The sequence below is a fragment of the Emydura macquarii genome, unplaced genomic scaffold (genome assembly GCF_026122565.2).
Source record: "Emydura macquarii macquarii isolate MOO-44397 ecotype Brisbane River unplaced genomic scaffold, CSIRO-AGI_Emac_v2 contig_1713, whole genome shotgun sequence".
NCBI classification, from domain to species: domain Eukaryota; kingdom Metazoa; phylum Chordata; order Testudines; family Chelidae; genus Emydura; species Emydura macquarii.
In genome coordinates this window covers 316,642-341,787 of record NW_027131850.1, presented here as the reverse complement: position 1 = coordinate 341,787, position 25,146 = coordinate 316,642, and the positions used below count along the sequence as shown (strand labels likewise).

The following is a 25,146-nucleotide window of genomic DNA, read 5'->3' as shown; positions in this document are numbered from 1 at the left end:
GTAATCTATATTAAAAAGTTTGAACACAACAGACATTTCACAGCTATTTATAAGTTTGATATACAGTTCTTATAAGTTCTTACACAGTTTAAGAGCAGTAAGGAAACATTGCAATCATTCTGTTTCATATTCCCTACTTCATTTTATTCTATACATACATTTTGAAGAAAAAATTAAATGCAAGGTAAAATAGGTACTACCTGGATAGGAAAATTTATATTTTCAACCAAAATATTTCTACTACAGTAACAAAAAAGTAAAGATTAGATGCTTGTCAGCTTCATTTTCTGACTTTTTTGAAGATTATGATCAAAACCAAAAAGTAATTCAAATCTTACCCATTTTTGAAATACAAGACATGTGCTCTTTGGAGACCTGTTTCTAGGAAAAATCCCAGTTCTTGTTCATGCACAGCAGACCCTGGTTTAGGGCTTCTGTTTTGTAGATTGGTAATTATAACCTAAGAAAACATACAAGTGAAATAAAATTAGATTCAGATGAAACCTTCTATTCTTATTATTCGAGAGCATGTGGTAGAACAAAAAAGCTGGCGCTCCACAATGTTGTTGAGAGAGACCTCTTCACTCTATTCTCCTGCTGTCTAGGAAAACAATTCTTTGTCTAACTCACTGATTTTCATCTTTTCAAATCTCATCTCAATACATTCCCTTCCTTGCCTATTACTCAATTTATTCTTCCTTCTGCTATTATTCTTATTGCAATTGTATTATTTAATTTTATAATGCATTTCAGGATACAATATATGAAAAAAGTATTCAAAGCAAAATAATGTGTAATTTTAATAACAGTAATAACAGCATAACAGTAATAAGAGATGGCAGTGCTCAGTTCTTCTTGGCATCAGACCCTACACACAAACGGTTTAGTTCCAATTACAAAAATGAACACAGGCACTATCAAGTTCAATTAAAATAGGTAAGTCCACTACACAGAAATGCAAAGTTATGTAAAAATATATGGACAAACAATTAAATGTTAGTAGAATCTGAATGAAAATACTCTCCTATTCAACACAATCAACTCTATTTACAATAGTTTCCGTTCCACGTTAGACTGCCTATAATGCTGCTAAAGTAGAGTTATTGTTTCTAAGAGAATACTAACTTTCTACAAAAACTTAATCCCGAAGTCTAATCCAATCATAAATTGATTAGGCATGTTGAAGCCTAAATACCAGACGCTATAAAACAGTGAAATTGTTTAAAATTAGAATTTTTTCAGCTGTGATTCTAACTCAGAGTTCACTGTGAATATGACTGGTAATTTTTCTCTCTTCCCCATGTTCATATTTAATAATCTGCAGGGAGTGCTCTCCACTAGGAAGTTCAGGGCAGGGGATGTATTTTCTAACATACCTGCCATCTAGATCTGGTACATTCCAAAAAGATAGAAAATGGTTCATCAGTGTGAATAGCTTGCACCATTCAGTTAAGGAAAAATAAGTCAGATAAAGAGAAATCTCACCATCCTTCACTATACAAATATTGGACCCAATCCTGCTTCAGTGAAGCCACTGGCAGAGTGACTATTAACTTCAATGAGAGTAACATCATTTCTATTGGTTGCACTGGCTCTATGTACGTGTCAATATGAAACCAATTATACCCCAATACTCTGTGATGCACAATTTAATTGTAGAAGTATGGTGTCTTCACTAAACTTAAGACATCCTGAGCCTTAGGAAAAAACTGATCTAAAAATAGGCCATTTAAACATTCCGTAAATGTGTCTTCTTACAAAAGGAAATCCTTTTGCCTAGAAACAGAACTATTTAGTTAACCACACCCCCGGAACCACAGAGGTAGCTGACTGATCAAAGCTCTTGGTACCTTCTGCTGTTCCCCCATGCCATCTTGGATAGTCTATCACAACTCCTGTTCAAAATCTTAAACCATAAAACACCATAAACATATGTGCGAAAGTGGGGAAAAAATCTAGATTAGTGTATTTCCTGTTATGAAAAGATTGCATGTTTCAATGATCTGTTGTCATTCACAAAAATTCCTCTAGTCTGGAAACAGGATTGTTGGGATATCACAAGCAGTCCAATTAGAAAAAGAAAAGGAAAAGCAGAAACTAAAGGCCGCATCTGATGAGGCTGCTACATGTGCTTTGTAGCATCTGGTGAAAGTATGTGGAAGTTGCCATGTAGTCATACTGCAGAGTTCATAAGATGGAGCCAGAAGGGGACTACACTACACTGGTTGACTAGTTCAATGGCCTAGCAACTTCATAGGTGCAGGACAGATCTCTTTGTTTATTGCATGCCCACAAGCCCTACTTTTATCAATGGCTCGCTCTATTACCACTTTCCTCTCCAGGAACTGCAGAAAGGCTGGTCACTCATTTAACTTAGCACAGAGAATTTCAGGCGAGACTACTGCCTTCAACATGGTCATTCATGGTGTGAGATGCTCTTCCTAGTTGGTGCTGACCACAGTTGGGGACTGGGGATAGTGCCCCTCCAACCAGAGATAAGTCAGCTTGCAGTGGTAACAGCACTGATCATACAGAACTCCACCTATACCTAGGCTGGGTCTAGAGCTGCTGAAAGAGCAGAGAGGTGGAGCAAGAGAAGAAAAGCTGGAAAGGACTGTGGACTTCCTTAGGAATGGAGAGCAAAACTGCACAGGGAAAGCAGAGGAGTTGAGAGGCACTTTTCCAGGCTGATTTAGGAGCCCAGCTGATTTAGGAGCACCAGAAACCTTGACCAACCAGCTACCTTTGTGATTTGATGGGCATGACCAGCATATTCAAACTAGAGGGTTTTCTATATATGAGAATAATCATCTTACAAAGTAGCTATAAAAGAAACCAAAAAAAAAAAAAAAAAGAGAAAGATGAGAGTGGGATCACTATTCAGGCAGAGTTAAAGTAAATTGGGCACCACTGCTGTGAGTTTCCACACATCTAAATATTTAAGTTTCTTGCAAGTTTATCATAAATTGAATTTCCCAAGTTTCTAACATTCTGTGTGTTATTAATTCTAACACCTTGAAAGGCAATACATGCCCATAACATTGACATGGGCCTGACTTAAATTCACCTTTCAAAAATTTTTTTGGTATGGTATTAAATTTAGGATTGGTTGCCACAACATTTAGATCTAAAGTGTGAGACCGCAAAACAAAACATTTTAATATTCAAAGACCTAAGAAAATGAAGGTGAGGAAAGGAATTTGAGTTTCCAAAGCTTTCTACCACCAGCTCACTGCGATAACCTATTCATTTCCAGTAGTGGTACTATTAATGACTAACAGGAGCTGTTTCTAAAAGGTGCTGACCTAGACAACTCATGGTCAGCTCTCTTTAAGAAGAAAATCACAAAGACATTTGACTGGAAAGAACACTGACAGGCCATCTAGTCCAGTCCCCTACACTGAAACAGGACTAAGTATCATCTAGATCACCTCAATAGGTGTTTGTCTAACCTGTTCTTAAAATGCTCCAATGACAGAGATTCCATGACATCCCTAGGTAATTTGTTTCAGTGCTTAATTACCCTTACAGTTTGGAAGTATTTCCTAATGTCTAACCTAAACATCCCTTAATGCAATTTAAATCCATTATATCTTGTACTGTCTTCGATGGATAAGAGGAACAATTTATCACCCGCTTCTTTACAACAATCTTTTAGGTACTTGAGTTGAAGCCTTATCAAGGCTGATTAGAGTGGAAGAATTACTTCTTGTGTCTTGCTTACAGCACTCCTGCTAATACATCCCAGAATAATATTTGAGGTTTTATTTTTTTTTGCAAGTTATTACATTGACACTCATATTTAGTTTGTGATCCACTATAATGCCCAGAATCTTTTCTGCAGTACTCATTCCTAACCAGTCATTTCCCATTTTGTATTTGTGCAATTGATTATTCCTTCTTAAGTGTAGTACTTGGTATTTTCCTAACAGAATTTCATCCGATTTATTTCAGACCATTTCTCCAATTTGTCAAGATCATTGTGAATTCTAATCCTGTCCTGCAAAACACTTGCAACCCCTCCAATCTTGGCATCATCTGCAATCTTTATAAGTACACTCTCTATGCCATTATCCAAATCATTTATGAAGATACTGAATAGAAACCAGACCTTGTGGAATCCATCTCACCCCGCTCATCATGTCATTCCAGCTTGACTGTGAAGCATTAATAACTACTCTGAATATGCTTTTCCAACTAGCTGTGCATCCATCTTATAGTAGGTTCATTCTAGACTATAATTCTCTAGTTTGTTCATGAGATCATCAAAAGCCCTCCTAAAGTCAAACCATATCATACCTACTGCTTCCCCCCAACCATAAGGCTTGTTGTTACCCTGTCAAAGGAGGATATTAGGTTGGTTTAACATGACTAGTTCTTGAAAAATCCATGCAGACAACACTTACATACCTTACAAAGGAACCATGTGTGAGTGCAATACTTTCTTAAGTGTTCTACTGTATCCACCACTCTTGTATCTAGGTGCCTGTAGTGTAGCTTGATGAAAAGCAGCTTTTCAGCTACTTGCGGGTTTCTGAGAAAATGATCTATTTCACTGCACATTGCAACCAGTTACAAAACTAAATTTGGCAAACATCCATCACACTATAAATACAAGACTAATTTTTAACTATGGTTCCCTGTGGGTACTGAACTCATTCAACACGTACTCTAGGGTTCCTTCATAACACACATTTTAAAAGAACAAGTAGTTTCTGATCTTAGAGAATAGAGGGAGACAGAAAGAAAAGATTAAGGGAAATAAATATAATCCAAGTTCAAAGCAGAAAAGAAAACAAGTTCCTTATCAAAATATATTTCAAAGAAAAAGGAAAACCAGGTCTTTCTCATGGGACTGATAACAGGATAATTGCTAAGGAGATTGACAGTAGGATAAAGGGCCTGATTCTGATCTCACTTTCACTAGTTCTACATTGATGTAACTTCAAATTACTTTACTGTTGCTTCTGATTTACATCAGATATAGATGGATAAGAATCAGGCTCCCCCAGAACTTTTATCTGTAGGAGCCGGTTCAAGTATAGCATGATTTAGGGTATGTCTACAGTGCTGGGGCTGCAGGGATCGATGCAGCGGGATCAACTGAGCAAGCTGTGGAAACCTGCTCAATTGATCCTGGAAGTGCTCTCCCGTCAACACTGTTAATCCATCTCCTCTGAAAGGAGTAAGGCTGTGTTGACCGGAGGGCATCTCCTGTCGACGCCACACAGTGGAGATGTGGTACGGCAATGTAAGTAAGTTGACAGGAAATACACCGCTACATTAAGTAATGTAGCATGCCTATCTTCGTCGACCACCGGCGACAGTGCAGACCAGGCCTTAGTAATGACCTTCTGGATTTATAGACTCTAAGACCAGAACAGACCACTACAATCATATAATCTGACCACCTCCACACACACAGGCCATAAATTTTTCACCAGAAAATGGATTAAAGCATGTCTTCTTGAAAGATACCTAATCTCATGTAAAAGACTCCAAGTGATGTTGAGTGCATCACCTTCCCTGATAAACCATAAATTAATTTCCTAAATGTTACAAATTTAAATTCTCAACCATTAATGTTCATTAATACACTTATTACTTTTTATAGTAAGCTCTCTTATTTGTTATTTACAAATAGGAAAAAGACAAGAGACAAATCCAGTTTCATTTCAACATGCAACATAGATAACTAAAGAGACACATACTAAAGAGACACCTAAAGAGAGACATACATTGGAACTTGCAGTTTGGTATTTAATTCAGCTCTAAATTTTTAAGCATGTACATGACTACATGCGAGCAGCATAGAGATCTTCAACACTTGCCAATTATTTCTAAACCAACTTTCTTCAAAACATGTTAACAGCACTTGTTCTCTTTGATGTCTCAGTCCATGATCAGTTTCAGGTTTTAAAAAGAAATCATTTAGGAATTATTTAAACATAAACATGGTCTGAACAATTTCTTCAACCCTTGAAAGAAACCCTTCAGGTACCTGCTGTAGGTATTTTGACATATTACTTCTAGGGCTGTCAATTAATCATCGTTAACTCAAGCAATTAATGTAAAACAAATTAACTAGATTAAAAAATAGTTGTGATTAATTGCATTTTTAATCACACTGTTAAACAATAACAGAACAACAATTAAAATGTATTGTAAATATTTTTTATGTTTTTCTACATTTTCAAATATATCGATTTCAATTACAACATAGAATACAAAGTGTACAGTGCGCAAACAAAATTCACTGTACCTGAAGGTTTGTCAACAAGAAAACAAAATCTCTATTAGGAAGAAAGAGAAGGTAAATGAAGCTAAATAAACTGGGGCAGCCCCTTTCCAGTTTTGGGAAGTGTATTTGTGGTGTGTATTATGTAAGTCGCATAGCTATAACCTTGATGTAGTGTTACTTCTAGAGACTCAGCACTCTCAAACCATCAAATGAAAAAGTGCTGATTAGCGCACACAAAATAATGAAAAATAATGTAACAACTAGAATAACCAAATAAATGAGTCGTCAGTAACAGGTATTCAAATTCAAGCAATAATGAGAGTTTCCATTCTGACACTGCCTATGCAGCATAAAGAAGTTACTGTTTGTTAATTACTGCACACAGAGAACAAAGAGTGGATAGCTTCATCTGACAAAGAAAGGCACCATATGGGGAGTTACATTTTAGAACTACAAATTAATCTTTTAGTAATACAAAAGCACTACAGTACTATGAGCTCTTTCTGGGTCAGACAATTATTTACATTTGAAATGCTGAAGCTATTCCTGGGACAAATTAAACAGACATTTAGGTAAAGAGTATACAGCATTTTTCATTCCAAATAATCATGTAACATTTACACAGGACTTTGCATGCTTTGTGTTCTTCATCAACCAGGCTGTGGGGAACATTCAGCACAGATATAAGTTTAAGCTTTTCTTTTTCTTTCACCTTTCCCAGTGTGTGAAATCCTGTGGCAAGTCCCCATTTGCTAATTAGTGGTATTACACTGATATCTTTAGTCCCCCTGGCAGAGAGGAAAATATTTTTTTTAAAAATGCAAGTTAAAAGATATTCTGGAATTTTTCATTTCAACTTTGTAGTTCACCTTTAAATGCCCTCCGTCACATCCTATTGATTATATGTGAAGGTGTCACAGCCCTTGTCATGCAGCTGGACACTAACCAGACTATTGTGTTTCAATCCCAATCCTGGACCTGTGTACTCTTAAGCTTCCCTTGGTCTGAACAGCCTCCAGCAATGTCTTTCTTTAGTCTCTCTGGCACACATTCTGGGCATAGCCCCCTCTCTCTGTTACCCTTTCTGGACGTGGGACTTCCTGGTAAAGCTGTCTTAGGGCACACAGAACCAATGTTCACCCCCCTACCGCAAAACACCCCAGTGGCTTTCACACTCTCACAACTCCAGCTTTATGGGCACTCTGACTTGCAGTTTTCCCCTTCAAGGACATCTTATAGTTGAAGCACAGACTTTGCAAAAGGATTTCTAAAAACCATCATGATGTACTTTACACAGCAAAAGAGACACACAGATCTAGGCAAAACAATAAAATATCTGTAGGCTATTTCTTGCCTCACTTTCCTCACCACTCTGGAGTATACTGAGAAGAATACTCTGACTATATTCTAAAGGAGTCTAGGATCCTTCCTCTCACTTTTCCTCCAGCACATGGCTTCTTCTGCAGAACTTGGAATCTCGATCCCTGTTCTCTGCAGCCAGGATCCTTCTACTCTCTAAAAAGGCAAATGAGAGAATCTTCCTTTTATAACGTCCAGCTCCTTTATCAGATGATCCCCATGAAAGCCTCAACTCTCTCCAGTCAAACGATCAGTTGCCTGGTTACAAGCACACCTGGGAGGTTCTTCTGGGCAGTAGCTAACATTGAGTGTCTCTATTTGAACAAAAGGCCATCAAGGTTTAATGACCTTCCACTGTTAGTTCTTTTTCAACATCCCCTCGAATTTCAGACTAGGATGGAGATAAAAAAAGACTGCAGAAAAGGCAGACCAGCCTCACAAACAAAGTGAAGTTTGTAGTTTAACATGGATGCATACAGAGTCCAATCAGAATTCATAAACTGTACAAATTCACCAAATCACTGAAGATAATAGTAATGTCACGCCTGGTACAGTGTTGATTTCTTGATGGTTTTGTTTGAGCAATGGAAGAAGAAACCAAACTTCTCTTAACGCAACAGGACCTTGTGAAATTCCATAAACCAATTTTATTGATAACATTTTTGGCCTATCACCTACAAAAGTCTTCATTTTAAAAGAATGCACCAGAGAGGCTATAGCTATGTAACCTTTGCAGAGAGCAACATTCAGTTACCTCTGAAGACTTGTCTATACACAAATTATACTGTTTTAACTATACTAGTATAGCTAAAGTATTACAACCCACTAGCGTGAGCAAAGTTATACTGGAATAAAGTACCTTTATAACAGTGCAGGAAGGGGAATAAGCTATACATGTATACAACACTTTTATCTCAATATAACAGTGTCCACATTAGGAATTCTACCAGTATAACTATTTTGGGTACATAAACAAAACAATATCCACTAAACAAAGCAGTTATACCAGTACAAACACTGTGTGCAGGCTGGGCCTAAAAGGTAAATCTTATGGTGGCTTTCCCAGGCTCTCTATGAAAAGCTAGTAAGAGACTTGCATCTTGTGCATCAGCCAGGAACATGCCTCCACTCCAAGCCAAAACACACACCAGGTATATTATTTCATAATGAATACTGTGGCATTGCATGAGGTGCACAGCTTGAAACTAATGGATTAGAAATTTGGCTAGTTTAGTAAGGCCTGAAACAGTGCAGAAAGGCATTTTTAGCTCTGTTGGGCACTTTGTTTTTCCTAACACTAAGTATACTTGCTATAAAACCAATAAACTTACGTACAAAAATGGCAAACTTTTCCAAAAGTGAACCAAGAGAGGCAGTGAGACACCCAGGGATTTCCAGCTTAAAACCTATTGCGTGCTGTAGGAACACAATCAGCTGAGGTTGCAACCCTTAAATATACGTTTAGGTAGGACAGCATGAGGATGTAAGCAGGTTGTGCATACAGCCGCAATGGACAACTCTATGCAAAAGTACATTAAGAATCTAAGAATGGCTATACTGGGTCAGCCTAAGGGTCCATCTAGCCCAGTATGCTGTCTTCTGACAGTGGCCAATGCCAGATGCTTCAAAGGGAATGATAGAAGAGGCAATTATCGAGTGATCAATCCCCGGTCGTCCAGTCCCAGCTTCTAGCAGTCAGAGGCTAGGCTACCCAGAGTGTGGAGTTGAATCCGTGACTATCTTGGCTAATAGCCATTGATAGATCTATTCTCCATGAATTTATCTAATTCTCTGTTGAACCTTGTTATAGGTTGGCCTTCACTATATCCCCTGGCAATGAGTTCCACAAGTTGACTGTGTTGTGCAAAGTACTTAGAATCATAGACTATTAGGGTTGGAAGGGACCTCAGGAGGTCATCTAGTCCAACCCCCTGCTCAAAGCACGACCAACCCCAATTAAACCATCCCAGCCAGGGCTTTGTCAAGCCTTAGCTTAAAAACCTCTAAAGATGGAGATTCCACCACCTCCCTAGGTAACCCATTCCAGTGCTTCACCAACCACTCAGTGAACACCTTTTTCCTAATATCCAACCTGGACCTCTCCCAATGCAACTTGAGACCATTGCTCCTTGTTCTGTCATCTACCACCATTGAGAACAGCCTAGCTCCATCCTCCCTGGAACCTCCTTTCAGGTAGTTAAAGGCTGCTATCAAATCCCCCCTCATTCTTCTCTTTTGCAGACTAAACAAACATAGTTCGCTCAGCCTCTCCTCATAAGTCTTGTGCTCCAGCCCCTTAATCATTTTTGTTGCCCTCCGCTGGACTCTCTCCTGCTTATCCACATCCTTTCTGTAGTGGGGGCCCAAAACTGGACAAAATACTCCAAATGTGACCTCACCACTGTCAAATAGAGGGTAATAATCACTTCCCTCAACCTACTGGCAATGCTCCTACTAATGAATACTTCCTTTCATTTGTTTTAAATGTGTTGCATATTAATTTAATTGGGTGATAACTAGTTCTTGTGTTATATGAAGGGGTAAATAACACTTCCCTATCTCCTTTCCCATACCATTCATGATTTTTTAGACCTCTATCATTATTCCCCCTCAGTCTTCTCTTTTCCAAACTGAAAAACCCCAGTCTTTACAATCCCTCCTCATATAAAAACTGTTCTATATCCCTAATCATTTTGTTGCCCTTCTCTGTACCTTTTGCAAGTACAATGCATCTTTTTTAAGACTGAGCGACCAGAACTGCACGCAGTGTTCCAGGTGTGGGCCTATCATGGATTTATATAGTGACATTATGATATTAACTGACTTATTATTTATCCCTTTCGTAATGGTTCCTAACTTTGTTAGCTTTTTTGACTGCTGCTCCACACTGAGTAGATGTTTTCAGAGAACTATTCACAATGACGCCAAGATCTCTTTCTTGAATGGTAACAGTTAATTTAGATCCCATCATTTTGTATGTATAGTTGGGATTATGTTTTCCAATATGTATTATTTTGCATTTATCACACAGTCTGCTCTGGACTTAGCTATCTTGAGTAATTTTGTACTGTCTGCAAATTTTGATCCCCATTTACCCTTTTTTTCCAGATTACTTATGAATACATTGAACAGCGCTGGTCCCAGTACAGATCCTTGGGGGACACCACTATTTATCTCTCTCTATTCTGAAAAGAAACCATTTCTTCCTGCTCTGTGTTTCCTGTCTTTTAATCAGTTACTGATCCAGGAGTATTCTCTCTTATTCCATGACTGCTTACTTTGATAAGAGCCTTTGGTGAGGGACCTTGTCACAGGCTTCCTGAAAGTCCGAGTACACTGTATCACCCTTGTCCACATGTCTGCTGACCCCCTCAAAGAATTCTAATAGATTAGTGAAGCATGAAAAAACACAAAAGCCATGTTGACTCTTTCCCAACACTATTTCAGGATCTTTTCCACCCGTATACTTTATGGGTTGGGAGGGAAATGAAGGACTGTGGTGAAACCCTGGCTCCATCAATGTCAATGGAAATTCTGCCAGTGACTTCATTCAAGCTAGGATTTCACCTTTGATATTTACAGACATGGGTTTATTTCATTGGAGTTTTTTTAATTAAACAAAAAAATCTATTTATAAAATGATCGGAACGACAATGTTTTCTGTGTATCCTTGTCACCATCATGTCTATGAGAAAATAGCGTTTAGAACGTTCTGTTGTGGTTAAATACCAAGTTATCTGATTACATCAATGAAAGATGAACCATGTAACCTAGTCTGTCTCAATCCTCAGAAGGTTTCTTATGGAAACACTATCAGTGCTGCTGTTCTATCGATAACTATAAGCAGTTGTGGAATAAATGAGAGCAGTTGTTTCAACCAAACAAATTATCCCATCTTACCCTTTCTATCTCCTGAAGGTACAGGAGGGCAATATCTCCAGCCTTCTCGTAGCATGTAATAATTTCTTGTTCCCGATCCATGGGGAGGTTACTAGTTGACGAGGAAATTGGCAACTTCTCTAGACAAAGACCTGAAAATAAAGCACAGTTTTAAAAGGGACACTTAGGTTAAAACAACAGTCCTGTTTGGGAACCATGCTAAACTAGCCTCAGGCAAGGTTAGAGGAGGAGTAGAACAAAATTGACTAAGGCCTGTTGTTCTTGAACAGTATGTAGCACCAAGACCATCATCTGCACCTATTTCCCCTTCACCAGGGCTCTTCTAAGAACTCATTTGTTTCTAGTCACCTTCTTAGTCCAAAATCCTTTAATTCACTCATGACCAAGCTGACAACAGGTTGTCGCAAAAAACAACTCAAAAGTCCCAAAACAAACAAGATTTCCATTGGTTCCCGCTCCCCATAGCTTCCTGTTTCCTGGGATTCCCCTTGGTTACTGCCAGGCCTCATGCTTCTGGCAGTCCTAACTACATCTCTCAAGTCCACATTCCCTGCTGCCCTTTATATTTGAATCATATGATTCCTCTCAGCTGGGGCTCATCTTGTAAGCAGGACTGGCTAAGCCTAAGGCGAACAAGAGCAAGCCACCCTGCTACATACCGCTCACCACCCTCAGAACCATGTCCCATTCCCACCCAACCCCCATCCAGGGCAGGTTCTACCTGAAAAATATCCTCCTTTTTCTTCTTCCCTTTGTCTCCCCTCCCCCCATACTTTCTTTTCCTTGTGTCACCAGCTCTTTGAAGTCCAGGACTGTAGTTTCCAGCTCCCCTCAACCCTGCGTTCACTTACCATGAAATGCAAGAGATCTCGCTTCTCAAGGCCAAATGGCGTTTGTTATTTATCTGCTCCCATACACCCTACAGAGGAGTTTGGGGTGCCCTGCTTCCCATCTTATCCCAAGGGTCATCATTTGGGTGCCCACCATCTCCCAGCAGGGTATAGTCTGGGTTCCCACTTCCTCCACTCTAAGACCTACTTGGACTTCTCTTACATCCCAAACCAGAACCTACTTTTCTGTCTGGGGCAAATCCAGCTCTGAGGTTCACATATCCTCAGCCTCCTTTGTTTCACCGGTTTCAGGCACTAGGCCAAAACCTTCTTCGCACTCTACAGAGCGGGTCAGAAGCTCCTCCTTTACTGGTCCCGTTCCCAACATGGAGAGTTCACCAATCTCTGCTAGCAAATTGTGTACTATGCTGTCATTCTCTGGACTGCCTGGGGGTGCTATTTCCCCACTCCTAGCCCAAACTGTTCTTTCCTACTGTCCTTTGATCATGGTTTCTCCCCCCTCAAACTATCAATCCATACAAGGGCAAGTCTTCTGCTATGTCATCTTCTCCCACACTGAAAACAAAACTCCAGAGGTCCTCTCTCTCCCCTCAGCTGAGATAGCCACTTTGGAGGTACCTCAACCTCATTGCCTGACTAAAACAGCACGCACAAAGTCACACTCCATGAAGGGGCAGTTTTTCTGGATGTGCCCCCCTTGCTTGCAGCAGAAGCACACCATTGGTAACTCTATCATCTCCCCTCCGAAATGTTGCCCCTTGGTGACAAGGGGATTAGCTGCTCTTTCACGGTATAATGGTCCATGTTAGTTCCCACTTTTCCCTCCATTGACTTCTCTGCCCTTGGGGTATCCTGGGTCCTGACTTTTTGTCAATATCAGACACTCCAAGTCTAGCCCAACTTTCTAGGCACTCTGGTCCCTCTGCTTCCAAACAGGCTTCTGCCTTCTCTACCATCTCCACCTCTATTGAGGGTTGAAACCATTTTACCCAGGAGTGTGTTCCCCAGGTAGAACATGCAGGATCTCCTTTAAGACAACTAAGTCCATTACTCCCCACTAAACAATTCATTTCTAGGTTCAGCCATCGACCAGTTACATCCCGTAGTCTCTGGGCTACTGCATGAGGTTGGACCCCTTGGCAAAATGGATATATCTGCAACTTCTGTTGGTAACTCTCCTGTGTGAATACCAACCGATCTAAGATGGCCACTTTTAGATCACGGTATGAGATTGACAGGAGATCACTCAGGGCTACATGATGCTTAGGACTCCCCTGTTAAAAAGGAGTGGTCTTGCAGCATAGGTGGATTCTTCCCAACCAGCAACCCACTCAAAAGTGCAGAGAATCTTCTACATCATCCCCTAGACCCAACTTCACCATCATTGAGTTAAGTCTGCCTTGTCCATATTCCCCCAGAATCTCTTGGGCCCATTTGCTCAATTGTTGTAAGAACGGTTCCTGCTGCAGCATTGCATCTCCTGCCGTTGTTGCTGAGAGGCAAACTATACTTCCTGCTGTTTCTGTTGGTTTTGTACCAGCTGCAGAAGCAGGGTCTGAGTTTTCTGTTGCTGCTCTGCTAATAGGAGAACAAACTCTTCCATCTCCCCTTTTTTTAAAGTTGCTCTTTTTTAGGACTACTTTCCTCGTTGGCAGGAGAGGGTTCAGAGATCCTACTGACTGGCATAGCACTGTGGTTACCATCCTGCTTCTATTTCTCCTTCAAGAACTCATTCAGTTTCCAGTCACCTTTAATTCAGCCTTTACAAAGCAGACAACAGAGTTTGTCACAAAAAAAACCTCAAAAGTTTCAAAACTCAAAAAGTCTTCATCCATTCCATCTCCCCGTTGTCTCCCATTTCCTGGGCTTCCCTTTGCTTACTGCCAATCCTCCTGCCACTGGCAGCCCCAGCTACTTCTCTCAGTCACACACCCTGCAGCTTCCTGCAGCCTTTAATACTTGAATATCCTGATTCCTCTCCAGTGGGGCTCATCTTGTAATGAGAACTTGATCAGCTGTAGGCTCTCCAGTCCAAGGGCAAGCCACTTGTTATAAGTATACCGTAGCATCTACTGCAGTAACTAAGAAACTGCAGCAGAAGCAACTGAAACATTTTTGTAGATCTATGATGTATTATGGCAGTGCCAAAGTATCTTTTTTCATTACAGCATTTAAATTATTTAACAGAGACAACCTCTGTCCAAAAACTACCACAGTAACCAAGGCAAGATGAAATGCTCAAGCTAATGGTTCCTCAATTTAATTGTCTGAGCAAGGCATGAGTGCTTGTAAGGAGAAAGCAGCAGAGTATTTTAAAGAAGAGAGTTCAGGAAGTTAAAGGTTTTAATTTTTGTATTTTTAATTCCAGTTTAACACATTTTTCTCCCTTTGGTTTTTAACCACAAATGTGGGCAGATGTATTCCGTAGACTGCAGTCATAGTGTGCAGCCAGCAACATGTTGGAGCACATCTGACCATGACATTCTATCCTACAGAAAATAATGTTCATTGATGAACACCTACTAGGAAGACAGATACCAATATACACAAACAATGGAGCAACAAGTAACTTGTTAAATAATTCTATTAATCTTGCTATATAGTTCCATATATTGAAATATATAGTTAATGATACATAGGACTGAATTAAGCATCTTACACTACATTCTGTACAGTTTATGGTTTGGTTTTGTAAAAAGAGTCTCATTCTTACAACTGAGAACAAACACAATCTTGATAACAGGGCAACAGGAACAATATGCTGAAAATCAATATAACAGGTTACGCAGCATAACATTAAACAGTTTGGGTAAGATCCTTAGCCCTACTCTGACCCCTTTACACTGGGTATAAGGGCAGCATAGGCATAAAGAGACTCTAAAAGCCTCAGACCCGTCTGGGAAGGATTCCCTCAGCACAAGAACTGAGGAAGACAGCCATAAAACTACCTTTTCAAGGACCCTTTCACAAAACCTGGCACTGAGGGCAGCACCCTCAATTTGGAAATTCTAGTCAGTGCCATGGTCGATAGGGCAGTTCCCTGGGCTGCTTTAATAGTTAACCCCAGAACTGTTGAAATTATGACAGGGCCTGCAGAAAAGCACAGGCTGCAACGGTGGTTTAAAGCCACCTTAACCCTTCTCTCCACCTTGGCTAGGAGTTCTGTACTGCGCCTCAGAGGCACATTGTGGACTCTCACCTTTTAAGAAGTATAAAAATGGCCAGAGGCAAACAGAAACCTTGTTCCACAAAGAATATCAGATATACAGTGGAGTTAGACAGTTATGTGGTGCTCAATGCCAGGTACATGAGAGATTGATTAAGCCTTTTTTAATGTCTAACTCTCACCAGATGTGGGAGAGCAATTCAATGCCACCTTCTATAATCAGATACCATTTGCTAGACAAATAATATCCATTATAATTATTTTCATGATATAACAGATCTAAATGCTACACTGCATTTTTTAAAGTATTATTTGAGCCACGTTTATAGCTGAATAATGCTGCCACCATATATTTATATCATGGATGAGAATAAGGCTTCTATTATTTCACAATCCACATCATTCAGATTAGATGAAGTGATTGAATCCTGTAGTTTCCAGAAGTGGGCATTGTTCCATTATACGAACAGCTGCCTAATAGCTTCCTTTTTACTGCAATTAGATGCTTCACTTGCACCATCACCATCAATGCCATTTTTAAAAAGTAGCATACATAGAAAAATATTGTTACATAGCCAAGGGTCAATTTTTGACATTTTTTCAATGCTGATTGGACAACCACCATTTTGATCAGCACATTGGGGACTGAACTGGAGACCTCTACAGCTAAATGCTCAAGTCTCTATAGACTAAACTACAGAGCTAGGCTGAGAGCTGGAACAGACATACATCCTTTATGCATCAGGCACCAATGGGGACCCATAACACACACAGACCAGAGCCACATCTGACCAATATAAGTTTATTCACACTTACTGACTTTAATATGAATATACATAAAATATATTATTCTTTACATGTCCTTTTAGCTAAGGAGCTCAAAATACTTTACAAACATGTATTAAGCCAACACTCCTATGAGGCAGGTATTATTACACTTTGGTTATAGAGGAGGAAACTGAATAAAGGAACTTATTCAAGACCATCCAGTAAGTCTGGGCCAGAGCCAGAGAACATGTCCAGGATTCCAGTCTCTTAGTTCAATGCTCTAATCAGTACACAACAATCCAAATGGCTAAGATAAAAATCCTTCAACCAAAAACAATTTTCAACTATTGCTCACGTAGATTTTATACATACTAGAACTTAAAGAGTTGTTTGAAGGTGTTCGGCTAACGCCTTCCACTATGCACATTTTATAACACTAGCATAGACAGGTAGTATATACTTTAACATTGGACAGCTTAGCATATGTTAAATTATACACTACCAGCCTCTGATGCCTAAGCCCACTTCCTCCACTCCGTCTGCATTTGCTTCCCAGCCACTTAGTACTTCGTCCCCAGATATATTGCCCAGAAACTTTGTCCTATTCCTCTGAACATACTGCCCTGATACCTCATTCCCTTCTCCTCTGGTAATTTATCTTGGTTCATGAGTGGCAGTTCTAGTCTGTCAGACAGCTGGGCTTCTGACAGTGGCTCCCATTTCCTCTTCTTCTTCAATGTAGCAGCAGCCACAAGCAGAGTCAGCAAAACTGGTTCCTCCTCTTGGTTTTCAGCTGCTTTTCTAGGCTTTTTTTGTAATGGAAGCAGCAGCAAATTAGGAAAGCCAGTACCATGCAACCAGCCTTCCCATTCCACGCACTATCAAATGTTCCACCTATGACAAAATGTTCCATGGACCACAGTTTGGGAATTGTTGCAATACAGTCATTTAATGAGGCCAAAGAAATGCAAAAAGAAATGGACAGAAAAATACTCCATTTCACACATCAGTAAATGAACATGAGACATTAATTTTTTTAAAGGGCGAATTAGTTAACATACGTCAAAAAGATGCCTGATCTCTCGAAAGTTTTTCAGTTCAAATATCCAGGATTTCTTTTCCAAACTACATAACAGCTTCAAAGTAAACCTTTGTATGCACAACATACAAGCTGTCAATAGATATGCAAAGGAATAGTAACAAATGTTCAAGCTGCCTTAAGAAATAGGAATCGTTCATATATAGTAATTTTTGTAAAAATTAAACTAAATATTCTACCTACCAATTTAGGTTGAAACTTTTCCATTTGCCAATATGTTACTCAGCAAGTTAAAAAACATTTAAAACTTTTCACTGAATTGATAATACCCAGGAACTTCCACAGGAGGTTTCTATACTTAAAAGGGTACTGCCAATCTGATTTTATTAAAACAGACTTATTTCAACACATTCTAAGTTTCTAATAAAGCAACCTTCAAATACGTCTTAACTTTTTTCAAAAAATGCCTTGTAAAATGTAAAGATTTTTTCCTTTTTCCTTGTTGGTATTTATAAATACCTTTCTAGCAAGGGAGGGGAACACAGCCAAAAAAGAATGGTTACTCACCTTGTAACTGTTGTTCTTCGAGACGTGTTGCTCATGTCCATTCCCAATTAGGTGTGTGCACATACCATTTGCACTGGTGCCGGAAATTTTTCCCCTAGTGGTACCCGTAGGCTGCCTCTAGTACCCCCTGCAGCGGCGCGCATATGCACACGCATATGCGCCTGCATATAGGCTCTGCCAGCCCCCACTTCTTCTCAGTTCCTTCTTGCCGGAACTCCAACAGAGGGGAAGGAGGGTGGACGTAGAATGCACATGAGCAACACATCTCGAAGAACAACAGTTACAAGGTAAGTAACCATTCTTTTTTCTTCGAGTGCTTCTTCATGTCCATTCCCAATTAGGTGACTCACCAGTAGTGTCCCTGGAGGCGGGTAGGAGTTCATAGACGTGACGCTTAAAGCACCTCTCTGTCAAAGACAGCATCGTTCTGAGCTTGCTGCATTATGGTGTAGTGGGACGCGAAGGTATGTACCGATGACCATATAGCGACCCTGCAGATGTCCTGAATCAACACATGCATGTGGAAGGCCACTGATGACGCCTGGGCCCTTGTCGAATGGGCTGTCGAAGATGTTGAAGACATGACCCCCGCCTCCTCGTAACAAGTCCAGATACAAGCCGTGATCCATTTTGAAATCTGCTGTGAAGACACCGGCAGCCCCTTCATCCAGTCCACAGTTGCAATGGAGAGTTGCATAGAGTGACGGAAGGATTTGGTCCTCTTGATATAAAATGCTAGGGTTCTTCTAACGTTGAGAGTGTGCAGGTGCCTCTCCTCGCTGGAGTGATGAGGCTTGGGACAGAAGACCAGCAGGAATATATCCTGGTTGAGGTGAAAGTGATAGACCACCTGTCACGCTGGCTGGATCGGGGGGCCCTTAAGGTGTATTCAGGTGCTCTGATTACTCCCTTCTACACCAGTCTCGCGTTGGGGGTGTCACGCTGGCTGGCTTCGGGGGCGGGGGGGAGGCATTTGTTATATGGTTTGACATCAACATGTAAAAATCATAATAATCCATGTGGGATATGCCATGTCAGGTACTCTTAGAAAGGCTATAATGTGCTAAGTAAGATGATGATGTTTATGTTCATGTGCTATATATAAGATGGAAGTTATGGATATGGTTGATATATCTGTATTTCAAATTGTGCTGGCTGGGTAACGCCCCACACAGGATGGCCGCAGAACAACAGCCTGCTTGATGGTCCATTAAGACATTCCCAGGTGCAAGGGGCCCAGGGGGAGAAACCAGAGATGTATCTGATGACTCACCAGAACTTGCCCATGTGACTCTGAACTCCATTTTGGTTCCTATAAAATTCCACAAGCAGCATGCCTGATGAGGCACCAGGACTGGCCCACATGACTCTGGACTCCATTTTAGTTCCTGTAAAACTGCACAAGACAGCATGGCCAGGGGGTATATAACGCGGTGGCCTAGGAAACCATTTTGTCTTTTGTTCCTGTTCAGCTACAGACACATACCTACCTCTGGATCAATTCATTTGCAACTGAATTGAAGGACTAAGACCCATCCAGATACTGGATGTATGCCAGAGGACTATACAAACCTGCAACTCCACAATTCTCCCAGAAACTTGATGTATATGGACTTTCAATCATTTGTATGTATCTGATTTGCTTCGATCCTTTAACATTTCTCTCATAGTTTGTTTCCTTTGTTTTATAATAAACCTTTTGTTTTAGTTACTAAAGGATTGGCTGGCAGCATGGTATTTTGGGTAAGATCCAAACTTATATTGATCTGGTACTGTGGCTGACCCTTTGGGGTCAGGAGGAACCCTTTTAGTAAAGAGCATAGAGTTTAAATAACTGGTCTCTTTACTGCATCTAGTGGCTGATTGGGAGCCAGAGACTGGAATGCAGTAAAGGGGGCTGTGTGTATTAGTATACTGGCTTCTTGATAACCGGTTTGGGGGAATCAGAAGCACAGTTTGTGGCTGGTTGGGAAGCCTGACTTCAGTGTCACCCACCAATGCTGAGAGAATCTGCTCTCCTTTTACAGCCTGCCCTGACCTTGGCATTTTAAGGTGGCTGCCCTAGGCACAGAAGGGCCACACCACCTTTGGCAAAAAGGCCAGGTTCAGGGGTAGCTGAATCTTGTTCTTATAAAAAGATAGTATCGAGAGGCTCTGGATCAACACCCTAATCTCCGAAACTTGCCATGCTGATGTAATGGCCGCCAGGAATGCAATGTTCCACGATAAAGGTGCATAAGGAAACACAAGGCTAGGGGCTCAAATGGAGGCCCAGTAAGCCTGGAGAGCACCAGATTCAGATCCCATTGAGCAGTCGGGTCCTGCATTGGTGTGAAAAGCCTTTCCAGTCCCTTGAGGAATCTGGATGTCATCGCACGCAAGAAGATTGTTCTACTATTCGCAGGAGAGTGAAACGCCTATATGGCCGCTAGGTGGACCTTAATGGATGAGAAAGCTAATCCTTCCTGCTTCAAGTGGAGCAAGTAGTCTAAGATCATTGGGATTGAGATCTCCATTGTGGAGGCTGCTATTCAACTGCTCAATAGGTAAAACATTTCCACTTGGCCCGGTAAGAGGATCTGACGGATGGCTTTCTACTCTCTAGTAGAATCCGCTGGACATAGGCCGAGCAGGCCCGCTACTCCCCATTCAGCCATGGAGCATCCATGCCATCAAATGTAGAGAGGCCAGGTCTGGGTGGAGCAGATGACCTTGATCCTGGGACAAGAGGTCTGGTCGCAATGGAAGCTTCCACTGTCGGGACCCTGCCAGCTCGAGCAGCATCCCAAACCAGTGTTGCCAGAGCCATGCTGGAGCGACCAGGATGACCCTTGCTTAGTCTCCTTTCACCTTTACGAGGACTTTGTGGATCAGTGGTATCGGCGGGAAGGAATACATGAGATTCCCTGACCAGGATAGGAGAAAGTCATCGGTCAGTAAGTCATCGCTGAGCTCTTGGCAAGAGCAGAACTGACAACATTTCTTGTTCTCCCTGGATGCAAAGATGTCCACTTGGGGATTGCCCCACTTCTGGAAAATGCAAAAGGCCACCTCTGGGTGGAGGGACCACTCATGGTGAGAGCAAAAGGACCTGCTGAGGCAGTGCACTAAAGTGTCACTGACTCCAAGGAGATGCACCGTCTCCAAATGAATGTTGTGGGTGACACAGAAGTCCCAAAAATATATGGCCTCCTGGCACAGGGCTGGGGACCAGGCCCCAGCTTACCTGTTGATATAGTACACTGAGACCATGTTTTCCGTAAGTACTTGCACCACCTTGCCTGAGAGCTGCAGCAGGAAAACCATGCAGGCTAGATGAATTGCCGTGAGTTCCCTGACGTTGATATGCAATGCCAACTCCTTTGCAGTCCAGGTGCCCTGGGTTCCAAGGGACCCAAGGTGAGCTCCCCAACCTAAGTCCGAGGCATCTGAGATCAGCGATACCATCAGTTGAGGGGTCTCAAAGGGTATTCCTAGAGCACCTGATGAGGTCTTGTCCACCACTCCAGAGAAGTAAGTATCCGTGGAGGGACCATGAGCAACCTGTCTAGGTGATGTCTGGCCAGAGAATATACTGATGCCAGTCACATCTGGAGGGGTCAGAGGTGCTGTCTGGCATACTGCACCACATAAGCTGTGGTGAGAAGGTGGGGTATGATCTCCAACATTGTCAGTAACCTTCCCTTCAGTAGGAGTGCCCTGGCCATGGTAGAATCCAGAAACACCCCGATAAACTCCATCCTTTTGACTGGGACAAGTGTTGATTTCTGTTCATTTATCAGCAGGGCCAGTTCTTGACAACTGCCCTGAATGATTATGATGCCGTCCTGGACTTGAGATCTCGACCTGTCCTTGATGAGCCAATCGCCGAGGTAAGGGAAAATCTGCACCCCTCTTCGCCAGAGGTGGGTCGCCACTACCACCATGCATTTGGTGAAGACCTTTGGTGCAGTTGAAAGGCCGAAGGGAAGTACCGTGAATTGATAGTGGTGAGTTCCTACCAAAAACTACAGGAACCTCCTGTGTCCCGGGAAGATTGAGATATGAAAGTAGGCTCCTTTCGGTCGAGGGTGGCGTTCCAGCTGCCTGGATCCAGTGAAGGGATAATGGTAGCGAGAGAAACCATTCAAAACCTCAACTTCCTGAGATACCTGTTGAGGCCTCTTAGATCTAAGATAGGCCTCAGTCTTCCCTTTGCTTTTGGAATTAAGAAGGAACGAGAGTAAAATCCTTTTCCCCTTACATCTTTCCCCCTTAGACCTCTTTCACAGCACCCATTTGTAAGAGTGCTTGCACCTCCTGCATAAGAAGTTCCTGAAGAGGGATGGGGAAGAAGGGTGGGATGGTGAGCACGAGGAGAACTGGAGGGTGTACCCAGTGGCTACTGTGCTGAGAACCCAACGGTCTAATGCAGTGGTTCTTAACCTTTCCAAACTAATGTACCCCTGAAGCCTGAGTCCCACCCCCACGGGGCTGAGGCATGTAACTTAGTTTCATGGCGCCCCTGTGGCTCCAGGCAATTGCCTTTCTTGCCATCCCCAATACCAGCTCTGCACTTGCGACCCCTCTAAACCCCCAGGTTGAGAAACACTGGTCTAATGTTATGGTAGCCCAGGCTGGAAGGAAAAGGGCTAAATGAGAAGAAAATAGTAGGGATGTTGGATCCAGGGATAAAACTGGTAGATCGCCCTCAGGCGCACTTTCAAAAGTTCTGCTTCCCGCCTTGATTGTGGTGGCTGGAACCCAGCTGTGAGGTAGTGGAGGATGAACGGCGTTGGCATCTCTTATAACCCCTAGTCTTTTTCCTGTAGGACTCACTGCGGGATTGGTCTGAAATGCCTCCTGGATGAAGATGGGGTATATAAGCCAAGGGACCACAGGATTGCCCTTGAGTCCTTCATGCCGTGCAGCCTAGAGTCCATCTGCTTGGCAAAGGCACAAAGACTGCAACCATGAAGCCCTTCTCATTGATACCGCAAACGCCCTGGTTCTGGCTGCGAAGTCTGCTGCATCAGAGGCTGTTTGTAGGGATGCCCTGGCCACTGTTTTCCCCTTCTCCAGGATGACCTTGAACTCCTGTCCAGGGGCTACACTAAGGAGTCTGCAAACTTATCTCGTTATCACCAGATGTTAAAATGGTATCTGCCCAACACACCACCTGTTGGTTAGATACACGTCGCTGTAGGCTCTCAGTGGAATAACCTTTGCGTCCAAATAAATCCAGTCATTTTGCCTCTTTATTTTTGGACGTGTAGCCCACTCTGCCCTGCCTGTCCCTTTCATTGGCAGCCGTGACTACCAGCGATCCCAGGGAGTGGTGGTATACAGGTGCTCAAATCCTTTTGCTGGAACATAATACTTTCTTTCCACCCTTTTCAAAGCGGGGGGTATGGAGGCCAGGGTTTGCCACACCTCTTTGGCAAGCTTTAACACCCTTTCATGAACAGGGAGGGCCACACTCTGGAAGGACCTGCTGACACCAGGATTCCAAAAAGTTCATCCACCAGCTCATCTAGCTCCTCTGCTTTTAGGCCCAAGTTAGATGTCACTCTTTTTAGAAGGTCCTGGTGGGATCTAAATCATCCACTGATTATTGTCCCGCTATTGCCTCATCCAGTGATGATGAGGAAGAGGCTGGTAGTTGTAGTGGGACAGGGTCCACTTCCCTGGTAGGGATAGCTCCCCTCCAAGGCTTGAGGCAGGTGAGCCCTTCTGGTCCAATTCCACATCCAGGTGCGATGCTCTGCTTTGGGGAATGGATGATCTTCATACCGAGGTCTCCGCTGCCAAATATGCATGTGGGATACCAGGGGGAAACGCCCACAGGTTCCAATATTGCCACAATCTAGGCCACTGCCCCTAAGGCCACGCCCCCATTGGTGGCACTGTTTGGAAGCTGGGCATAGGGGCCGGGGCTTGTCTCAACTGCCAGACCTCTTCCTCGCTTTCCGAGGAGCCACTATCCAAGGGCTACGGTGGTGCTGACTCCGAACATCTTTCGGCACTGTGGGGAGCGTCACGGTGTTCCAGTGCCGGTGATTGGCATCGAGAACCTGACTGTCGGACGTCTTGGTACCGGCTCTTGTCCTCAGGTTTCCTATAAGGACAAGGAGGGCAGAGTCAAGGCTCCGGGGATACGCCAGAGCCCGATGACCTGCAACGTTCCAAAGCCCTGTGTTGCTACTCTGCTGATCCCTGCCGGTCATTCAGGGACCGACGGTGGGAGACTGACCACTCACTACTCTGCCCTGGAGAGCAGGGTCTCTAATCCAGGAACCATCTATACATCAGTGAGTGGTGCCTGAGAGACGAAGACTGCCTTGCAGTTCTGATTGCCAGTTTGCCCTCGATAGAGCACCTGCTGGCGCCAGAGTTGGGTCATGGTGCGGTGGCCTGCCATCTCTCAGAGTCGGGGGCACAGGCATTGCCAAGAGGTCCTTCACTGCCTGAAAAGCCTCCGGAGTTGATGGCATTTTCAGATGTTAAGGTCCTTTACCGCTCCACAGAATTGGTGGAGGGCCCCGTGCCGGGGTGAAGGCTCAGAACAACGAAGGACCTTTCAGGGGTTGTGGGGATTGGCAGCCCGACGTGGGTCTCGCCTGGTCACCTCCAGTTGTCTTTGGCTTATCAGCTGATGAGTGCTCCTGATCGGCACGGATCTTCTTTGGCACCAGTGACACGATCGGTGCCATGAAGAAAAAGGTGACGGAGGAGTGCTGCGTGCTGAGGCCACGGTGCTCGGTGCCGAGTCTGACCTTCCCGGATCTGACATTGGTCTGAGTGCCGACTCCATAAGAATGGCCTTAAGCCGAATATCACGGCCCTTTTTGTCCGTGGGCAAAAACTCTTGCAAGTTTTGCACCTCTCACAGACATGAGCTTCCATGAGATGCTTCAAGCAGCTCTGATGCGGGTCGCTCCTTGGCAGAGGCTTCTTTCACAAAGCGCAGGCATGCCCCAACCCTGGAATTCTAACTACAGAAACTCTACAGCTAACTAACTGTAATGATTTACTATGTACAAACAAACAGAGAGAAACCAACCACTAGGTTTGAAAAGACTTGCGAGAGCAAGAGACATTCCAGCACTGTCACTAGCGGTAAGAAGGACCTGATAGGAAGGGGGACCAGTAGTGCCTACATATGCATATGCACACCACTGCAGGGGGCACTCAAGCCAGCCTCACGGGTACCACTAGGGGAAAAATTTCCATCACCAGTGCATGTGGTGCGCACACACACCTAATTGGGAATGGA

The 25,146-nt window shown here is 42.7% G+C and overlaps 1 protein-coding gene across 3 annotated transcripts in view; it reads right to left on the bottom strand.

The window, feature by feature from the left end:
* TTC7B (tetratricopeptide repeat domain 7B) overlaps positions 1 to 25,146 on the bottom strand; it is a 277,659-nt gene that overhangs the window by 213,672 nt on the left and 38,841 nt on the right. For all 3 annotated transcript variants that reach the window (XM_067556318.1, XM_067556316.1, XM_067556319.1), the window contains exons 4-5: positions 11,501 to 11,631; positions 339 to 460 (exon numbers count right to left, since the gene is read on the bottom strand). In XM_067556318.1, the coding sequence (XP_067412419.1) occupies positions 339 to 460; positions 11,501 to 11,631 (253 nt within the window). The remainder of the gene's footprint in view (positions 1 to 338; positions 461 to 11,500; positions 11,632 to 25,146) is intronic.